At 42.1% G+C, this 16,952-nt stretch overlaps 2 protein-coding genes across 2 annotated transcripts in view; both read left to right on the top strand.

The window, feature by feature from the left end:
- rad54b (RAD54 homolog B) overlaps positions 1–8,418 on the top strand; it is an 18,215-nt gene extending 9,797 nt beyond the window's left edge. The window contains 9 exon segments of the mRNA XM_025061373.1: positions 17–64; positions 138–357; positions 4,123–4,451; positions 4,692–4,768; positions 5,527–5,541; positions 5,543–5,732; positions 5,818–6,907; positions 8,176–8,252; positions 8,364–8,418. Coding sequence (XP_024917141.1) covers positions 17–64; positions 138–357; positions 4,123–4,451; positions 4,692–4,768; positions 5,527–5,541; positions 5,543–5,732; positions 5,818–6,101 — 1,163 coding nt within the window. The 3' untranslated portion in view covers positions 6,102–6,907; positions 8,176–8,252; positions 8,364–8,418.
- A 1-nt stretch (position 8,419) lies between these two features.
- Positions 8,420–16,952, top strand: part of cdh17 (cadherin 17, LI cadherin (liver-intestine)) — an 11,346-nt gene continuing 2,813 nt past the window's right edge. The window contains exons 1-14 of the mRNA XM_025061371.1: positions 8,420–8,530; positions 10,501–10,557; positions 10,961–11,056; positions 11,674–11,811; positions 11,898–12,033; positions 12,234–12,392; positions 13,118–13,270; positions 13,642–13,847; positions 13,960–14,094; positions 14,191–14,341; positions 15,005–15,208; positions 15,307–15,383; positions 15,476–15,664; positions 16,330–16,574. Coding sequence (XP_024917139.1) covers positions 10,510–10,557; positions 10,961–11,056; positions 11,674–11,811; positions 11,898–12,033; positions 12,234–12,392; positions 13,118–13,270; positions 13,642–13,847; positions 13,960–14,094; positions 14,191–14,341; positions 15,005–15,208; positions 15,307–15,383; positions 15,476–15,664; positions 16,330–16,574 — 1,937 coding nt within the window. The 5' untranslated portion in view covers positions 8,420–8,530; positions 10,501–10,509. The remainder of the gene's footprint in view (positions 8,531–10,500; positions 10,558–10,960; positions 11,057–11,673; positions 11,812–11,897; positions 12,034–12,233; positions 12,393–13,117; positions 13,271–13,641; positions 13,848–13,959; positions 14,095–14,190; positions 14,342–15,004; positions 15,209–15,306; positions 15,384–15,475; positions 15,665–16,329; positions 16,575–16,952) is intronic.

The raw sequence follows: 16,952 nt of genomic DNA, 5'->3' as shown, positions 1-16,952 counted from the left end.
GCTACTCCCTCCCCAGCACGCGCTCTGCTGATCTGCAGCTGCAGCATGGATGGATCTGTCCCAGGTGAGTTCAGGGACACGTCCCACACACTGGGAGCGGAAGATTCTTCTTCACTAACTTCCATCTTTGCACACAGCCCTCACAGAGGAGAACCAACAGGTCGATGACCGGCCGTGTCAACTCGGTCGTCACAGCGACCGTGGGGGTGTGACGGCACCGAAGCATCTGAGCATGTCTGAACTAATGAAGTGGAGACATTTCTCCGGCGACACAGACACCTTCTCAGACCCCTACCTCGACCACGCACGCAATTACATCACCTTCGCTTTCCAGACCACCATTTCCCACACAGTCTGGTAAACACACACACACACACACTTGATAAACAGAAGCCTGATCACATACAGATTACCCCTAATCCTCTACTGTATGTTTGTAACATCTGTATCATCACAGCCAAGTTTTACAGCTTTAATCACATTGTTTTGTTCTGTTTGTCTTGATAGTTTCAGTAGGTTTATTTATTAAAAATGTCTTTAAAAATGTTCAGCAGTAAATGTTTTTGTTTGTGTATCTACATATATATATGTATATACATATATATATATATTATTTATATATATTTATTATTTATATTAGCATTTAACTTGTGTCTCTACGCAGTTGTCTACAGCCTTTCACTGGCTGTACACACATTCTGCTTTGACTGTGCTCACAGTGAATATGGTAGCTGGACCTGAATGCACTTATACAAGAGTGAAAGCAAACCAGGGCAAGAGTAGTGAAAAGTCACACTTTCCAGCGTCATGACCCCACCGAGCTCGACGGGTGCATTTGAGATGATAGCGACCGGTGTTCTATTCAATCCAAGAACATTTTTCTGTTGTTCGTTCTCTTTTAAAAAACTACAGATGAAAGGAAGTTACAGTATGCATGTAACAGGCGATCAATTGCGGCTAGACGAACAACGCTCTGTGTGATTTTTTTTTATTTTTTATTTTTTTGTGTTGTTTTGTTATATAATAAGTAGGTCTCTGGTTTATTTAACCTGCCCCAAATAATATGTCAGTGTGTGGTAGGAAGTGGGGAATGGTGCCACCTGTAAATCAGTACCACAGTGATGTTAAATTTCATGCAGTAGTGTTTTATATTTAACGCTAGAGCTGGAATTAAATCATACTTATAATAATGCGGCTGCAATTCATGTGCGTTTTAATTATCTAGTGCTTAGAATTATATTTTTACATTTCAGAATTGGTGTATTGCTTAATGTCAAATAAAAAAAACATGAGCCTGGGAAGCCAGCAAAAGTACACACAATTACACAATTACTGTGAGCAACTACATCTAAAAGCCTCATGGCCGGCTTTAAGAAGATACCATTTGCATCAGAGAAGTCACATTTTGCCTTGCAGCCTCTTTGATTCTGGTGTTTGACACGTGTCTAACAGTCAAGTGTCATTTGTTCAGGCAACATATTGATCCAAATCACATCTACACCCATCTCTGTGGCCGTGTGATGTCGGTTGCACGCAGCGAAATCTATCTGTCTGTTTGTAAAGCTGCTCTCGGCAGCGCTGCCAATCCTTCTCTTAAGCTCCGTGAGCTCAAAGACCGGCTTGCATGGATCGAATGAATGAGTTTATGTCGCTGAGAGGAGGGGCGTGGGGTCAGGGGGCCGCAGTTGCTTTGAATTAGAGTTTGATTCTCTGTGGTGTCAACTGAATGTAGTGAAGCCGATGAGACATCTGGCGTTAACCCATGATGAGATCGGCGGTGTCATTAGTTTGTTCAGTACCAGAGGGAGAGTCATTGATGTTTCTGTGGAGTCTGGTCTTAAAGAAAGTGGAGGAAGTTCTCAGATATAGACAAGTTCCTATAAATAAAAAAGGTTATTTGTTCAATCTTCAATTCCCATCATCATTTCTTATACATGAACAAATCATATACCTGCGACATGAGTGCCACCTTCTGGATGGGTGGTTAGTGCTTGCGCTTAGATGTTTGCATATTCTCATTGTGTACAGTCCATCCACTTACAGTATCTTTGCTCAAAAGCATATGGTTATATTTGAAAAAAAAACGTTTTTGTTTCACAAAGCAGCTCAAGCTTAAAATAACATCTCAACCTGCAGCATTTGTTTGTTGTTTGTTTGAGAAACACTGACATTTACGTGCTGTTATCGGTCTTTCTGTTTCAGCAACATACAGATTTTTTTTGTTGTCATTACATTTTAGAAATGGAGATTGATTCACAGTCTGTAATTAATCAGACTAAAAACTAGATGTTTGCATTTTAGACTTTTTATAAATCTATATTTTATATATTTTATGTGTTTTATGTCTGAAAAAGGGGTCTTCATGTCCAGGGTCCTGACCTGGTCTTCAGGAACAGCAGCTTTATAACGTCGGCTTTTATTCCTACATCCGTTAAAAAAAAAAAAACATAGACCATGTTTAACTTTGATTCAACGAAAGAGTGAAGGAGGTCACGTCTGACTCAGCTGCCATCAACAGCACACACACACACACACACACACACACAGAGCTCTGTCCTCACCACCTGTTGACTCTGGTTCTGCTCCAGCACTTAACAGGGATTTGGTATCACACAGTCGTCTGTCAGTGGAGATCAGATCAGATCAGAGCAAAAACATGATACTGAAGAAGAAGAGGGAAAAAAAAAATCCCACATCAGCATAATCCCACTTTCACTGTAATAACTCAGCCTGCTCCACCTGTCGTTATCTTTAGTCTCTCATTCACTAAGTGCTTCACCAATGGATAATCTGTTGTTAACGACATGAGCGAGTCCGTGGTGCGAGGCTTTTCCGGGCATATCTGTGCATTGTGAGGTCGTTTATTCATAAAAATGCCGAGCGCTGCTTCCTGGTGGATTGCGTTGTCGCTAACTGTGAATCTCAGGCCTTCACTTGAAGCTAAATTTAGACCTTCTGTGACACAGAGTTAGTGTTAGGGAATATGAAAGTCATGTACAGGTTTCGCTCTGAGTGGACTCAAGATTACAGATCATGTTTGAACTATAGGGTGTGTTGATTTATTTGATGACGCCGTTATCAGCGTCGAGCCACTGCATGCGTCTGATAATGCTTCTAATGAGTCACTTCAGTAACGCTGGTTGTATAGTGGACACATGTCCAGGTGCAGATTGTATTATTTAGGGATATTTGGGAGGATTCAAGGAACTGAAGTACCATTATTTCCGGACTATAAGTTGCACTTTTTTTTTCATTCTTTGCATAGGTTTGCGACTTATACTCAGGTGTGATTAAAATATATAATTTCACATGTTTGTTATTTTCACACTGACAGCCCCTAGAGGGCACTCTATCTGGCTGGTGCTACTTGTACTCTGGAGCGTCCGGAAAATATGGTAATTATGTTTGAATTATTAATTATGTTTTGAACCAAAACTTTATATATGTCTTTAACATCGTCAAAACAAAACAAAACAACTTAGTAGTGTTTGTCTTTTGCCCCTTATTTATCCATATTTGTCAGTAAAAGTAAACAACATTTTACAATGTGCAATAAATCACACCATGGTGACGTCACGATGCTTCACCTTTTTCTTTAAACCTAACGTCCTTTGTGCTGGTTAGGAGGTACTGACAGTACTGACAGTGTTTTACAGGGTACATGGCAGTAAAAGATAGACACTCACTGCCTGATGATGCTCTACTTGTGTGACCCTTCCTCCTCCTCCCCATCCGCTCCTCCCCTACCTCCCCCTCACGCTCCCCTTCCAGTGTATATAAAGCGGAGGGAATCCCGTTCACCTCAGCATCCGCAGAGACCATGTGGCACGGACACAACAGACCCCCCGCCCCCAGAGTTAGCAGCGTTACAGGAGCTATAGTCATATGAGAGTTTAAATATTTGAATTAATCGTTTTCATCAGTCGAGATGAATTTTTTTCTTATACTGTAGATCACAGCCCCGTTTTTCCACTTTCCAGATGTTTAACGTCATCATCTGAAAAGACGAGAAGAAATTTGTTTTTTTATCCTAATAAAGGAGTTCAGAACGACCGCAAACACAGTCTTTAATCTCAGCCAGTCCACCACCACCACCATGCTGTCCTCTGTGCGCCGTCACAGCCTCCGCCTGCAGACCGAGCTCCACCGCTGGAGCATCTGTGACCCGGGCAGCCACCTGCTCCCGGACGGACTCCTGGCCCGGGTCCCAGCCTGCATCTCCCGCTCCAAGTCCTGCAGCAGCTCCACGGGAGAGTCGGAAGACAGCCGCGTTAGCTGGTCCTCCTCAGACTCGGTCATCTCCACGGACTCCACCGGGGAGAATACGGAGCCAGAGAGTCCGTACAGGGTGGTCCTTTTGGGGGCCAGCGGGGTCGGTAAGACGGCGTTCGCCCGGATCTTCGACGGAGCAGCGGACAGCATGGACAGTGATGACTGCGAGCTCTGCGGAGGTGAGGAGGATCTCATTTCATCAACTTTGAAGTTATTGAATGATAATTTTCATGTGCGTCTTACTTTATATACTGTTATTTAAAAATAAGTAAACAAAACTATTTTATATTCAGAATTTACAACAAACCGTTTGTGTATATGTTAAAAGACATTTTAAATAAAAAATAAATAAAAAATAGGCATAATGAAACTGTTTACATCCAGCTTCCATAATAACTGAATTACATGTTTAATTTCAGATGAAATGTTTGAAAAGGTCATTGAAGTGGATGGAGAGCCTGCTGTGGTGACGTTACTGGACACTTGGGATGCAGAGGTGAGACAACCAGTGACCATCACTGCACTGTCCTGTCAAAAACCCTGTGAGACTGTCATCACCTTTCTGTTCTTCCTGCCTCGTCTGCAAACCCAGATGATCTTGGTCTGATTACTGAATTAACATGTTTGATGGGAGAACACCATATTCAAGCAGTTAAAGTCACGTGACTGACGCATTAAAAACGAAAAAGTGTTTTTTTCTAAACAAAACTAAGATCAACGATGATATAAAAATAAAAAATAGTAGAAGTCTTAGATGTAGTAGTCGTGGGTTAATAGTTGATTATTGTTTTGTGTGTGATGTTAATTATTGCAGTGTCCATTATTGAATTAAATTAGAATTATGTGTACTACAATATACCACATTAATATTATTATAATATATTATAATAACCCTATTATAAAAATATGATCAATATACCACATTAATATAATTATAATATATAATATAATAACCCTATTATAAAAATATGATTTAACATGATATATAAATAGTTTAAATATATACACAGTTTAAAATTATATTATTTATATTATATTATTTATTATAATAAATTATTAGTTGTACAGATTTAACCATAGATATCTGACATATGAATCACTGACTCCTATCCTAATCAAAAGCCTATTTTTTTAAAGATTTTTTTTTATTTATTTGCACAATTTCTTGTTTTGTGATTTTTATCATGTTTTGATTCCGTGTCAGCTGCACTCAGTCTGTGTCCTTAAACGCGTCTCAAACTGCATGTTTCTCAGACTGACACTGACTGGGCTCAGGGAGTGCTACATGCAGACTGGCGATGCCTACCTGTTGCTGTACTCCATCACCGACCGAGCGTCCTTCCTGCGAGCCTCCGAGCTGAGAATCACCCTGCGTCGCTCCCGTCCCGCTCAGCACACACCGATCATCCTGGTGGGGAACAAGTGCGACCTCGTGCGGCGCAGAGAGGTGTCTGTCGCAGGTGAGAAGACCGGATGGCTCAATTTTTTAATGCATGATGAGAACAGTGTTTTTAAGATTTATGATGTGTGTCTTTCTGCCCGCAGAGGGACGCACCTGTGCGGCTGTGTTTGACTGTAAGTTTATCGAAACCTCCGCTGCCATGCAGCATAATGTCTGGGAGGCGTTCTGCGGCATAGTGCGGCAGCTGCGTCTGCGCCGCGACTCCAAGGAAGCTAACAAACGTCGCAGACACACTAACTGTAACACTCGGCGCGAAAGCCTGCCGATGAAGGCCAGACGGTTCCTGGACAAGGTGGTGGCAAAGAACAACCGCAGCATGGCCTTCTGGCTCAAATCAAAGTCATGTCATGACCTGTCTGTCCTGTAGAGGTCACTGTTTACATCCTAACAACTAAATCCTGGAGAAAAAACAGGCTGAAGAAACTTCCTGCTTTTGTTTCTGAAGGGCACAACCTTAGGTGGTTCAAGCCCGGTCCTGGTGAGTCGGCACCTGCCCCCCCGCCTCCCTCCTCACAGCCATGACACTGGTCATCTGAGGGGGGTAACAGGTCTGTACACATCTGTACAAATGCGAACTTTTGACCCACGCTCCAACAAAGACGAGGATTTCAGACTTTCTTGATGGCATTGAAGAAACGTTGAAGGAGAAAAATGATACAGATTTGTTCTCACGTTTTTAATAGTTACATCATTTTAACTTTTTTCTACAAGTTAATCACTGTATAGATTTCTTGTTTTTTTTTTTGTTTGTTTTTTATAATCCTCAAGTGCTAAGAGTACCAGTGCTAAGCTACTGATATTTAACTGTAGTCGACGTTTCTATTGTCAGTTTGAAGTAATTTATAAGGAAAAATGTATTTGCACTCTCCGTGATGACTATCCTGTTGAGACTCTATTGTGATTGATGAAATAAAATGACATCATCTAATTTGTTTGCCCCCCCCCCTTTACAAACCTCGCTAATGAAAAGATTAGCGTGGATGACTCAGCGTTGACAAAGAAGAGACACACTTCTCCAGAGTTTTGCAGCAACTGACGAAAGATGAGTCAAACCTAGTCATGTGTCACAGAAAACGCCAAAAATCTTGTCCGTCCTCAGACATGTTTTTTTTTTTCACAGGAAAATTGACAACAAAGACGACAACAACAAAATCTGGGAAATGTGTTGCCAAGGTAACAGCTCTGGGAGTAACCTAGAGAGTGTGTGTGTGTGTTTACGATGGTTAGTGCAGGGAGCACTGTGCAGATGGTATAAGTTGGACACAGAATCTCACATGCTGCCCACAGCTGAACACGGTGTCTGCCTTACATAACAGAGTCACTTCCCTCATATTTCATGGCTTCATCCACAGAGTCGTCACCACTTCACTCACAGATCCTGGTTAAATAGTGACTGTGTGAAACAGTGACTAACCCGCGGCCTGTTTCTACAGTCACAGATTCAGTGGCCGTGCAGCCTGTGCATCTCCTCCGGTCTCAGTACTCAGTACTCCAACAATACTGCGACAAATGATCTGTGGACGTCTGCCAGTGTGTCATGATCATGTGCTGAGTCATCACTTTTCAGTCTCGATGAGTCATCCTGTCCTGGCTGCTCATCAGTGTGAAAAAAGTTTTGCTTGTTTTCAACCCCCTTTCCACTAATGGACACCACTGGACTCATGGTCTCCTTCAAGGAAGATTTAGTCAAGGAGGTCCTGTCAGTATTTATGCCTCACCACAGTCTTGGCTCACTCAGTTCTTTTTATTTCATGTCAGCCTGTAGCTGGGTGTCCTTGTCCAAGGGGGTCAATCCAATGAATTCAACTGTGCAGGAAATGATGTCAGGTAAACTTTGCATTTTCATTTCAGATTCTGTCGTTGTTTTAGTAAAGCGTAGTAAATGTTTCTATACGTCCTGTCTAGTTCTTATATACTGTAGAGTTGATGGTGAAGATTGATGTGTAAAAAAAGCAAGAATCAGACTTAAACACGATGGCCATGCAGATAGGTAAACTTTGCATTTTCAGACTTAAACACGATGGCCATGCAGAAAAACTCGGCTAAAACTAAATCTATGTCAAACCCATGTGAATATAACACACTGGTCATTTCTGTGGTCACTTCAATAATGAGTTCTAGTCTGGATCAGAGAATTAAACCAGCTGTTTGTTTTCATGTTGTGTGATTCAACCTTAGGAGCCGCCGTGTGACCCCCACGCCTTCACCCTTTAGTACGAGGCAACGATTGTGTGTCTGATCTTTGTTTCTTATTGTCTACACACACACACAGAGAAACACACAGGTCCTTATCAGGCTGGGCCTACAATGGAAAATCCGACCGGAAATGGTCCAAAGGAGCAGAGGTCAAAGTCTGAGTCAAAATGTGAAGCTAAGTCACAGAATGTCTCATTACTAACAAACCTTTTCTTCTGTTCTTTACATGCGTTCGGTCGACAAAGATCAAAGGTCGACAGAAACTGAAACAGTTTTCCGACCTGTAACATTTAAACCACCAAGACTCGAAGCAGCAGCATTCGTGAGTTTGTGTTAAAATATGAATTAGTTATGATTTCTTCTCATGGATTTGATTTTCACAGTACTGTGTGATTCAACAATCTGTTTTTTCTGTCTCCTTCTTTGTTCGCAGCTTCACACCCATTGGTCGACGCGCAGTGGAGGGCCGGGTGATTAGACAATCATTAGGTTCAATAAAAGTTTGCTGGTTAGTGCTGAGTTAACATTTGACAGACGGTCAGTGGCTGCTCCCAAGATTCTGCAGTCTGTGGAGTCACTCACTTGATCTTTCCACTCCAGGTAAGTCTCCACACTCTCCTCCTCTCTTACTTTCGGCCTCTTCTTTTTTTTCCTATTTGTATTTTTTTCTGTCGGAGTGTGAGTACTAACCAACCCTGGTCTGTATCTGCCGATCACGGTTGCAGGATGTTTACGTTGGTTGAAGGGAGACGGTGATCTTGACTTGACTTTGACAGGGTCATGGTTGGACTGTCGGCTGTTGCTGGGCCTGAGACGGTCTGTGGTTGAAGTCAGACTGACATTTTTGTTGTTAGGTTCTATTTGGACTGAGAGGAAATTTTTAACGTCAGATAAGATATTGAACAGATAACAGTAGTGGAAGTCACGACAGGAGCAGCAGAAGGACTATTGTATCATATAACCCTTCACCAACACCCCTGTTGGTCAGTTAATAAACTGAATTTGTCACAGGAAGTGTTCTTCCTCATGCACTTTACCGTGTCTTAATAGCTGATACTAATTACTGCAGTATTCTGTCAGTACATTGTCTCTCCTCACCTTAGCTGTGACAGTGATCGACTACATTCTATGAAATGCTGATGGAAAAATCTCCTTTAATGAAGTTTTTCAATGACTCGTTAGAGCCGTCAGCTGACGTCGGTGACATCTGTGTCACTCCCAGTGCTGCGCTACAAAAGGTCATTAGCTCCAATTCAATGTCACCTTCATGTTTCTCCTCTACTGGGCTTCACCAGTGCAGGAAAGATCCAACTTAATCACTTCTTCTTCTTCTACTGTTGTTAATCTCATCAGATGGGTTTTTGCACAGATCCGTGTGCTGCTCTGCTGTCAGATCGTTCACCGATTTTACTCCACACTCTCACAAAAACACTTTAATGGCAGAAAACCTCTTATGTAGTACTGTAGTAAGACTTGTATATACCTCTACAAGCCAGGAGGGTGTTAGTTGGTGGAGCACACCTCAAGGACACAGAGGAGAACAGAGGACCTGGAGCCACAGGTTTAAACAACAAAACCTGAGTTAATATAAATACATTAAAGTTAATAAATACATACATTAACATTAAAGTTAATAAATACATACATTAACATTAAAGTTAATAAATACATTAGCCTCGACCCAAAGTTTTAGTTTGACCTAATATGACTGTAAACCATAATCATCTCTGCTTATGCTTATTTTCGGTTTTGGTTCCATTGAAATGTTCTTGTGGGACTTGACAGTTCTACACACTTGCACAGAAACATACAGTCTAAACTATAATTCCATTTCACAGCACATTGACCTTTGGGCACCTGTGTCTCATTCACTCCCACCAGTGAAGTGTGAGTCACTGAAGGTGAAGCAGGTTTAAGTGAAATCATCGACATAATTGTAGCTTTGAAGTTTCTCTTCTGCACAGCAGGTGGATCGTTCTGCAGGTGTAATACCGTAGTAGTCAACGTGCACTTTAACTTCACAATCAGTGTACTGTGTAGACACAGAGATAGTGCACGTGTGTCACCTGATAATAGATAGTTTTGTTTCCGAGCTATGACACATATTTGACATTTCACCACCATACAAAAAGTTTATGTAATAAAAAATATCATGATCAAGATCTTTCAGTTTACTCACAATTTACTCATTGTGAAACCTGGTCCTGTTTAGTTGAATTAGCACTGACGTACTGGCAGGAATTGAAGAAAGACACGCACAGAGATCTTCAACAGCTCAAAGTCTGTCTTTTTCTTTGTAGTAACTCATACAACAAAAAAAATTGTAATTGTTCTGCTGGTTTACTACAGAGTATTCCCCACACGTTGTTCACCATCTGTAGATAAAATATCTGACCTTGATGCTGCTGCAGAACTCATTAACGTAAATGAATGCTAATGTAAATGTGAATGTGTATGTTTTAATGTAAATCCTCCTCTCTGCCTTTTAAAACCTCCTTTAATTCATTCCCATAACTCCTCACTGTCCTCCTCCTCCTTGGCCTCCTCCTCCACTTTCTCCTTCTTCACAGGCTGTTAGCATGACACCCATGGTACATCTGTTGTTGCTGCCTCTCCTGCTCAGCATTGTGAGTACACTTCCCGACCAACTGCTTCTGCGGTGCTTCAGTACTGATCTACACTAACCTCCTGTTGGTGTAAATTAATGCGTAGATGTTTTTTCATATTTATTGCCTACGATGAGCGTAAGACTTAGAGCAAGACGAGAGAGAAGTTTGTTAACGACATGAAAATAAAGAACATCTGGTTACTTATTTAGACCTGAACTCTGCAGACTTTGTTCTGGTGTCCGTTGGTGGAACGTTAGAACTGTTTGACTCATCCTGTGGATTTAGTTCAATATATAACCGTCACTTTAAACTCTCACACTCTCAGCTGTTGTTTTACTAGAACAAGCATCGTTCTGTCACAGCGTCTTCTAGTCTGTACTGTATCCACTGACCTTTGACTCCTACGTCTGTGTTGTGATAGGCTGCTGGGAAGGACCTGGAAGAGAAAAAGGGTCCACTTGTAAATCTCATGTTGGATGTGGCGGAGTGGAGTCCAGTGCCATATCCCATGTACCAGGTATTACAGCCATGCAGGTGGCAGCGCTGAGTAACACATGAATCATTAACTCAGACTTTCAGATTTCTTCATCTCTAATGACTAGAGTTCAAATGTGGAATAGAACCTTTGAAGTACGGCTTTAAACCAGTGGTCCCCAACCTTTTTTTTGCCATTGCTCAAGAATAATTTATTTTTTGAAAGAAAACATCTTTTTCAGAATTTGTTCTATTAGAATCACAGTCTGAATTGTTGAAACATTGGCAGATTATCTTTAAATGAGAAAAATAAATTGATATGTCTGGATTCGCTTTGAATGAAGTCAATTGTATTTTTTCACTTTGTCCCACTGCAAATGACCTACGGACAGGCACCGGTCCCTAAACCGGGGTTTGGGGACCCCTGCTTTAAATGACAGATTGTTCATGTGTAATGTGTATATTTCAAAACACTTTTCATTACATTGTATTAACATTGACTTGTTTCCTTTTCCTTCAACCGTGTAAATTCATTAGTATCCAAACAATTAAAAAATGAGAACCATTTCTGAAGATTTTGTTTGGGGAAAAAAGGATGTTTTTTTCAGGACTGGTGCACACACTGCTGTCTGTTTCTCATCTCACCTTCTACCTGCACAGTTCCAGGTGAAGCATCCAGGTGTGACTGATTTCAGACTGAGTGGAGAAGGTCGGGAAGACATTAAGATTTCAAAGGATGGCTGGCTGTACCTGGAGACGCCGCTGGACTGGTCCACACAGGACCATTACATCCTGACGGTATCACAGTCACTGCACGACAAGTCACAGAAACATCAATACAGAATACACAACGCTGTGCTACCACTGAGTCTTTATGTGAACAGGTGGAGGCGCTGGAGGGTGACGTGGTGGTGGAAGGACCAGCGTTTGTCACCATCAACGTATTGGACGTCAATAACCACGCTCCACAGTTCAGCCAGGGTCTCTACACAGCAGTGGTTAGAGAAAACAATGCAGCAGGTGTGTGTGTGTGTTACATAGGGGTGATGGATTTTTGTTTGAATAAAAATGTATTTTCCTGAAATGTGCAGAAAAATTAAAATAGTATAAATAGTAATAATATGAAAAATCTCGGTTCAATAAAACCCTGAAAACAAATGTAGAAGGTACTGTTTGTAACCAGGGAGTATTTGTGTGTAATAAGGTCACTTTCCCTGCAGGTGTTGCATTCACCAGTGTGTCTGCGTCTGACGGCGACGACCCAAAGACTCCAAACGCTCAGCTGGTCTACAGCCTGGTCAGCCAGCTCCCCAACAAGGAAAACATCAACCTGTTCCAGATCGACCCCGTCAGCGGAGAGATCTCCACCACAGAAGAAGGTGCTGTTACACACACACACACACACACACGTCCTGTCATACAGTAAACCCAACAGAACCGAGCTGGCGCTCCTATTCCTCCAACCCTGCCTGTAATCTGACAGTAGAGTGACGAACTCAATCCAGATTACACAGCTCATCTGGTGTGCTCCAGATTAAAACTGAAATGCCAAATGAGTGTGTCGTGTGATGTTGATCAGCGATGTTGCATGTGAGTGTGAGCGACTCAGAAGAGAAGTCGCCTGACATCTGTGCCCTAGAGAGAATGTCTGTAGTTGGACAAACATATGGACAGGAGTAGGAATAAAGAAGAAGAATCGCTTCACATTCAGGGTCAGAGACGACTGTTGACTGACTGACTGGAATGTTCCGTGATTTTCAAACACCAAAAATTTAAACCAAGAATCTGGGCCAGAAAAGCTGCTGTAAGATACGTACTGTGAAATATGTCTGTCCATTCCATGTATTAGTTCAAGCTTCATTGCTGTGTATCAACAAAGACAAGATTTAACAGTTTGGTTGATTCTCTTAATTCTCTTTTGGCTGAGAATTTCACCACCTCCTTAACACACCATAACCTTACCACGGTCAGGATTTGAACCGGCAATCTTCCCTGAACCTCCAGGCTGTAGCTGCCGAAGAAGAATCACCACAACTGTAATCTGCAGGTTGTGTAGTCTAAAGTGAAGGTAATTGAATGTGCCCCGTCTCGCCCCCCCCCACAGGTCAAAAGTTGCTGAAGTCCAGAGAGGGCATCCACTACAGCAGAGGAGAGGACAGGAGCACCGAAACCCTGAAGACAAAGTTCACTGACTACTGTCCTGTCCAGAAGGTCCCGTATGAAGAAAACCCTTTCTTCACCTGTGTGGAAAACGCAGGTTTGTACAGGAAACCACAGTCACAGATGAATAACCAGCTAATTTAATTATACAGTCATTTATTTAAAAAAAACTTCTCTAATGTGCTAATGCAATAGTCTCATGGCTTAGTATAAGATGAAAAGACTGAATAATAAAACTGTGCCTAATAGTAACTGTTACTGCTCTTAATGACTGATGAATGGAACCACGAGTTCATTTAGTTTTTGCTCTATTTGTATTGCTTAATTAATTGTAATCCCTGTGCTGTGTTTTCTATGCTCTGATCTGACCTGAGGTCTGGAATAACTTGGAATTCAAGGTTGACTTCAGTCAATGTGTTTGTTATGAAATCGTCATTAAGCGCATTTTTGTTTTTGTCGTTGTTTCAGAGAAGAGGCGACGGGTGATTGACCCCGTGAACGACCCCGACTACACCCTGTATGTGCGTGTGCAGGACCAGAGCGGCGCGTCAGACACGGCTCTGAGTGGGAACTCCATAGTTCATGTTGTTGTTCAGCAGAACCTGTGGCGGAACCCTGGACCAATAATTATAACTGAAAACCTGGAGGAAGAATATCCTCTCAAAATCGCAGAGGTGCAGTATAAATATTCACAGGATACTCACTACACACTATGACTAATTTACTGTACATCTGTGGATGTATTATTTACACCACCTTGGGTTTTGTCCCTGTCTCTGCCTCCAGGTCCAGTCCAACGACCCTGACGCTATTTACAGCCTAGGGCAGAAGGAGAGAGAACTTTCTCTATTCCCCTTCCAGATAACAGAAGATGGAAAAATATTTGTGACCGAGCCACTGAACAGAGAGGACAAGGACATGGTGCCTGACTCAGACTTACACTCAGACACTTGGATAAAACCTCATAAAGAAACCAACAACTTTATGTTTTTCCTTTGCTTTTGATTGTGTTTCCAGTACATCCTGGTGGTGTTCGCAAAGGACGTCAATAACAAGGAGGTGGATCCACCCATGGAGATTCACGTCTCTGTGGAGGATGTGAACGACAACGCACCAGTGTGTGCAGAAGAGGAGACAGTGTTTGAAGTGCAGGAGAACGAGCCAGCAGGTAACCAGGGTGTAGCCTCCTGTCAACTGTCACTGCTGGATTTAATGTTATTAATATTATTATTGTTGTTTGTAAATTTACGCAATTTTAGTCTTATAAATATTATCATTGTTGTTGTTGTTTGTAAATTTATGCAATTTTAATTTTTTTTTCCGAGCATTTCCTCCAGCAGGCCGGAGGTAGGCTGCCCTCTGCTGGTGACTGCTTATGTGGCCTTTGCCACCTGGTTGGATAACTAGATAAACTAGATAAAATGTGAAGACAAGTTTTCATGACATTTCAGAAGAAGCTGATCTTCCTGCAGTTTTACAGCATTTACCCAACTGGTGAACATTTGAAATAAAAATTCTAAAAAGACATAAAACCCCACGACAGATACTGGGATTTGTTGACCACAGAAGTTGACGACTGGCCCTGAAACCACCCACAATATCATGCTTACAAACCAGTGTTTATATTTTCTCTACATTTTCTCTTTCTGTACAACTCTACAACCTTGACGACCCAAACCAGTCAGTGTTTAGTTTCTCTGCTTTTTTCCTGTGTTTTTGTCAATGTTTCCAGAACTGATAAATAACAGTGAATCTAAAACTGTACTTTGATTTAATCGAGTTGCTTCAATACACAGTGATGTTCCTTAAACAGAGGTTCTTGTGGTTCCAGGCAGCCTAATTGGACAAGTGTTGGCCTATGATGACGACCAAGAGGGAACCGTGAATTCTAAGCTGATCTTCACCTTCTCCTCCTCGATGCCACCGCCCAGCATCTTCTCCATCGACGCTGTCACTGGAAATATCAATGCTCTGCGCTCCCTTCAGAGAAAGGATCAGCAGATTTATACTCTCAATGTCCAAGTCAGCGACCCAGGTAACACACACACACACACACACACACTACCGACTGTAACACTACTGTAAGTACACGGCTGTAGTACTCAGTACTCAGTTGTTTTTCTTGGCCAACAGGTTTTAATGTTGTCTGTAAAGTCGTGATCAAGGTCATTGATGTCAACAATGAGCTGCCGCTGTTTGAGAAGAATGATGTGAGAATTTTTACTCTTTAGTCTTTTGTTCTAACTGTGAAGGTTTCTCCTCTAATCTGTGTGTGTGTGTGTGTGTGTGTGTGTGTGTGCAGTATGGCAGTCACTCCCTGGCGGAGGACACTCCTGTTGGACACACAGTGGTTACCATGAAGGCCACAGATGACGATGAACCAGAAAGCGGCAGCTCTGTGATCGAATTCCACATTTCTGCAGGCAACGATGACGAGCTTTTCACGGTGGAGACGGACGGAAAAGGGGTCGGACACCTGGTCATCGCCAAGGTCCAGCTTCTCTATACGTGAACTAAAGAGCCGCAGTACTTACATTAGTTTGTGGTTGATCAATAGAACAGGTAGACATGCAACGCCAAGGTCAGCGGTTCAATCAAGATGTTTTATTAAAAGTGAGGTCGACTGATATTATCGCCCCTATATTCTTTATATATATACACGTATATCCCAGCAGCAGTTCTTCATTGGATAAAGAAAACTCGATAAATGCATTGCCTGGTTTTTGCCAAATTTGCTGGAATGTCTTGTAGGGTTTTGAAACGTTTCCCTTAGTTTTGGGGGCAAACGACTGCATATATCGGTAACGGTTGATATCAGAATCGGAAATTAAGAGTTTGGACAATATCAGCATATTGGATATTGGCAAAAAGTTATTATCGGACATCGTTAATTAATAATAAACTAAAATAATTATTCATCAACTCACTTCCTATTGTTTACAAAAATAGATTTAATACTTTACTTTTTAATTAGAATATTATAATATAATGAACAAATTGGTGTACAAATAACTAATTTACCTCCAACAATTCCTAGAGTAAGAAAATGATTAGCTTGAACATGGATCTAAAATTAATGTAAACCAACCTAAAATACCGACATCGTCCTCTTTCACTCCGCTGCGTCTAACAGTCGACATGTTTCCCCTCCGACAGCCTCTGGACTTTGAGACCTCTCCAAACTACAGACTCCAGATCGATGCCCGTAACCCGGAACCCTTGATGAAGGGTCTCGAGTACGGCAGCGAGTCCACCATGTTTGTCAACATTTCCGTCGACGATGTAAACGAGTTCCCAGAGTTCAACCTGGACATCATGGAGTTGGTTGTCCTGGAAAACACCACCAAGGGATCGGTGCTGCTCACCGTGGACGCCAAGGACCCGGAGGGCAAGGAGATCAGGTAAACACTCGACCGCATCTGCCCACAGCGCCACACTGTGGTAGTTGAAGGGATGAGGAAACAGGATGTGACCTGGTGATGGTGCGTCACATAGATATTACAGAACAGATAAGATTCAAAGACAGCAGCGTCCTCTGTGTCAGCTCAGGATGACGTGTTCTTTCTCATCAAAATCTTTATTAGCATCACCTCCTTCCAACATTTACATTTTTTTTCCATTGGGGCAGTAGTGGTTTGGTCATTAAGAAAGCCGACTTGGGTCTGGAAGGTTTCAGGTTTGAGTCCACCGGCTGCCAAGTTGCCACTGAGGTGCTCAGAGGCAACACATGGCTCCTCGAGCAGCAAGCTGCCCCCTGCTGACTGTGGTGATGGGTTAAA

Source organism: Cynoglossus semilaevis, chromosome 13 (assembly GCF_000523025.1).
Source record: "Cynoglossus semilaevis isolate Cse_v1.0 chromosome 13, Cse_v1.0, whole genome shotgun sequence".
Lineage (NCBI taxonomy): Eukaryota > Metazoa > Chordata > Actinopteri > Pleuronectiformes > Cynoglossidae > Cynoglossus > Cynoglossus semilaevis.
Note: the sequence above shows the minus strand (reverse complement) of the source record. Positions and strands in the feature narration are given on the sequence as shown.